The 2,053-nt window shown below is 42.8% G+C and overlaps 1 protein-coding gene across 1 annotated transcript; it reads right to left on the bottom strand.

Moving 5' to 3' along the window:
- Positions 1 to 622: 622 nt before the first annotated feature.
- On the bottom strand, positions 623 to 1,711 carry LOC129959799 (uncharacterized). Its single transcript, XM_056072690.1, has 2 exons — positions 1,405 to 1,711; positions 623 to 1,278 (listed from the first exon to the last, which is right to left on the bottom strand). Exons 1-2 carry the CDS (start codon positions 1,709 to 1,711, stop codon positions 623 to 625), a joined length of 963 nt encoding a protein of 320 aa, XP_055928665.1.
- Positions 1,712 to 2,053: the final 342 nt, after the last annotated feature.

Raw genomic sequence — 2,053 nt, 5'->3', positions numbered from 1 at the left:
TGATCGCTATTGTGCAGATCATCTTCAATTCTCAAATTCATCAACGGTAGTAGTTCAGGAGTGCATATGGCTAGGTCAAGACAGTGGAAGCTACGTGTGGGCGTATGGAAGTACGTTACCTCGTCATTATTGAGCAGACAGAGACAGTTATTAGCTATAAACTGTTCAATCTGCTGCCCTCGAGAGTTTGTACTATCCGAGCCCCACAACGTACTATGGCCGTTGAAATCGCCAAATAAAATGAAGGGTGATGGAAGTTGGTCTACTAGATTGTCCAGGTCTTGCTGACGGATGACGCCGTGAGGCGGAAGATAAATACAGTAGACTGTGACCAAAGATCGTATATGGACCTGCACAGCCACAGCCTGAAGAGATGTATGTAAAATAAGAGGTGTGCTCGGATAAAAATTTGAAGTCAAAATACAGACACCTCTGGAACCATGAGATCCAGTGTCTGTATCTTTTCGAACACAGCTATATCCGCGTAACTTGATGGGAATGTTGGGTGTCAAGAAGGTTTCTTGAAGACCAAAACAGATAGGATGAAATTTGTTAATAATTGATTTCCCGTCATGAAGTTTGGAACGAATGCCGTGACAATTCCAAGAAACGAAGGTACTCATTAAGAGAGAGATTTAGAAGGGGAGTGTGAGTGAGCAGCTGTAGGAGTTGCCTGATCTTCGCAACTCATAGAAAGTGCATCTTCATCCTCAGACGGATGGAGCTTAAAATCAGGGATAGTTGGTGTGCCTCCAAAGATAGACGTTAAATCCTTATGGGCTACACCATCTCTTGCTAATCCCAAAGCGACGGAATTCCGAGAAGTAGATTTTTGTAACCTGACAGAAAGATCTTTATGTGATATGCCACGTTTTGCAAGTTTCAATGTCAGTGAGGACTGAGGTTTTTTCTTACGAGTTTTTTTAGATGCTGACAGATCCGGTTTAGGAGATTCTGAAATACTTTTAACTGAATTATCAGAATCAGATTCTGATGTTTTTATAAGAAGCTTTGGTTTTGGAGTTTGTTTTATGCAGTTTTCACAGGAACAATTTGAACAAAATGGTTTCTGGACAACGGAGGCATAGCTAATGCCTGGCGTAGGTGTCTGAATTTGAACTCTACGTCTAGCTTCTGGGTATGTTATATTTTCTTTTATTTTGATAACAGTGACTTCTTTTTCCAGTTTCCAGCGGGGGCAATTTCGGGAATAAGAGGGATGATCGCCACCAGAGTTTACGCACTTTTCTGTTGCGGAACACTGCTGGCTATCATGCCCTTTATCAGCACAGCGGTCACAAGTGAGTGTCCCGCGGCAATTAATCTTCGAGTGGCCAAAGCGCTGGCATTGGAAACACCTCAATGGATTTGGTATATAATGACGCACAGGTAACTTAATATAACCGGCATATATAAATTCAGGTAGCTTGGGGCTATGGAAGGTTAGCACATAATGCTTTGTTGGAAGGAGTTGACCATCCCGCCGAATGGCAATCTGGCGAACATGCGTCACTCCTTGAGGTTTCAATTCTGAAGTTATTTCTTCCAGAGAGACATTAAATAATTCTCCGCAAGTTATTACACCTTTGGAGAAGTTTAAGGATGTGTGCGGACTAACAGAAATGGGTATAGAAGCTAGAGCTTTCAGTTTCATGATTTGCTGCGATTGTTTTTTGGAATCGACTTCAACTAATAAGTCACCAGAACGCATTTTTTTAATAGACTGCACCTCACCGACGGTAGCAGAGACGGCTTTCTGAACTAAAAAAGGTGAAACGGAGTTAAAAGTATCTTGTTTTTCTGATTTTCGTTTAATTACAAAAAATTTGTCAAAATGATCAACATTAGTAAAAGGTTTATGTACTTTACGCCCACTGAAGGGACCACGTTTGGAGGAGCCCATACGATATTAGAAAAGATTCGGGTCCGACGGCACCGCCCACCACGGAGCCCAACAAGGGAAGGCAATTACCGGCTCTGGTCATGCCCAGCCTCGGCATCCACCCTAGTGCTAATCGGTACCTATACGCTCGGAGTTACCCCCGGGGACAGT

This window comes from Argiope bruennichi, chromosome X2, assembly GCF_947563725.1.
Source record: "Argiope bruennichi chromosome X2, qqArgBrue1.1, whole genome shotgun sequence".
In the NCBI taxonomy this organism is placed as follows: domain Eukaryota; kingdom Metazoa; phylum Arthropoda; class Arachnida; order Araneae; family Araneidae; genus Argiope; species Argiope bruennichi.
This window is presented reverse-complemented; position numbering and strand designations above follow the sequence as displayed.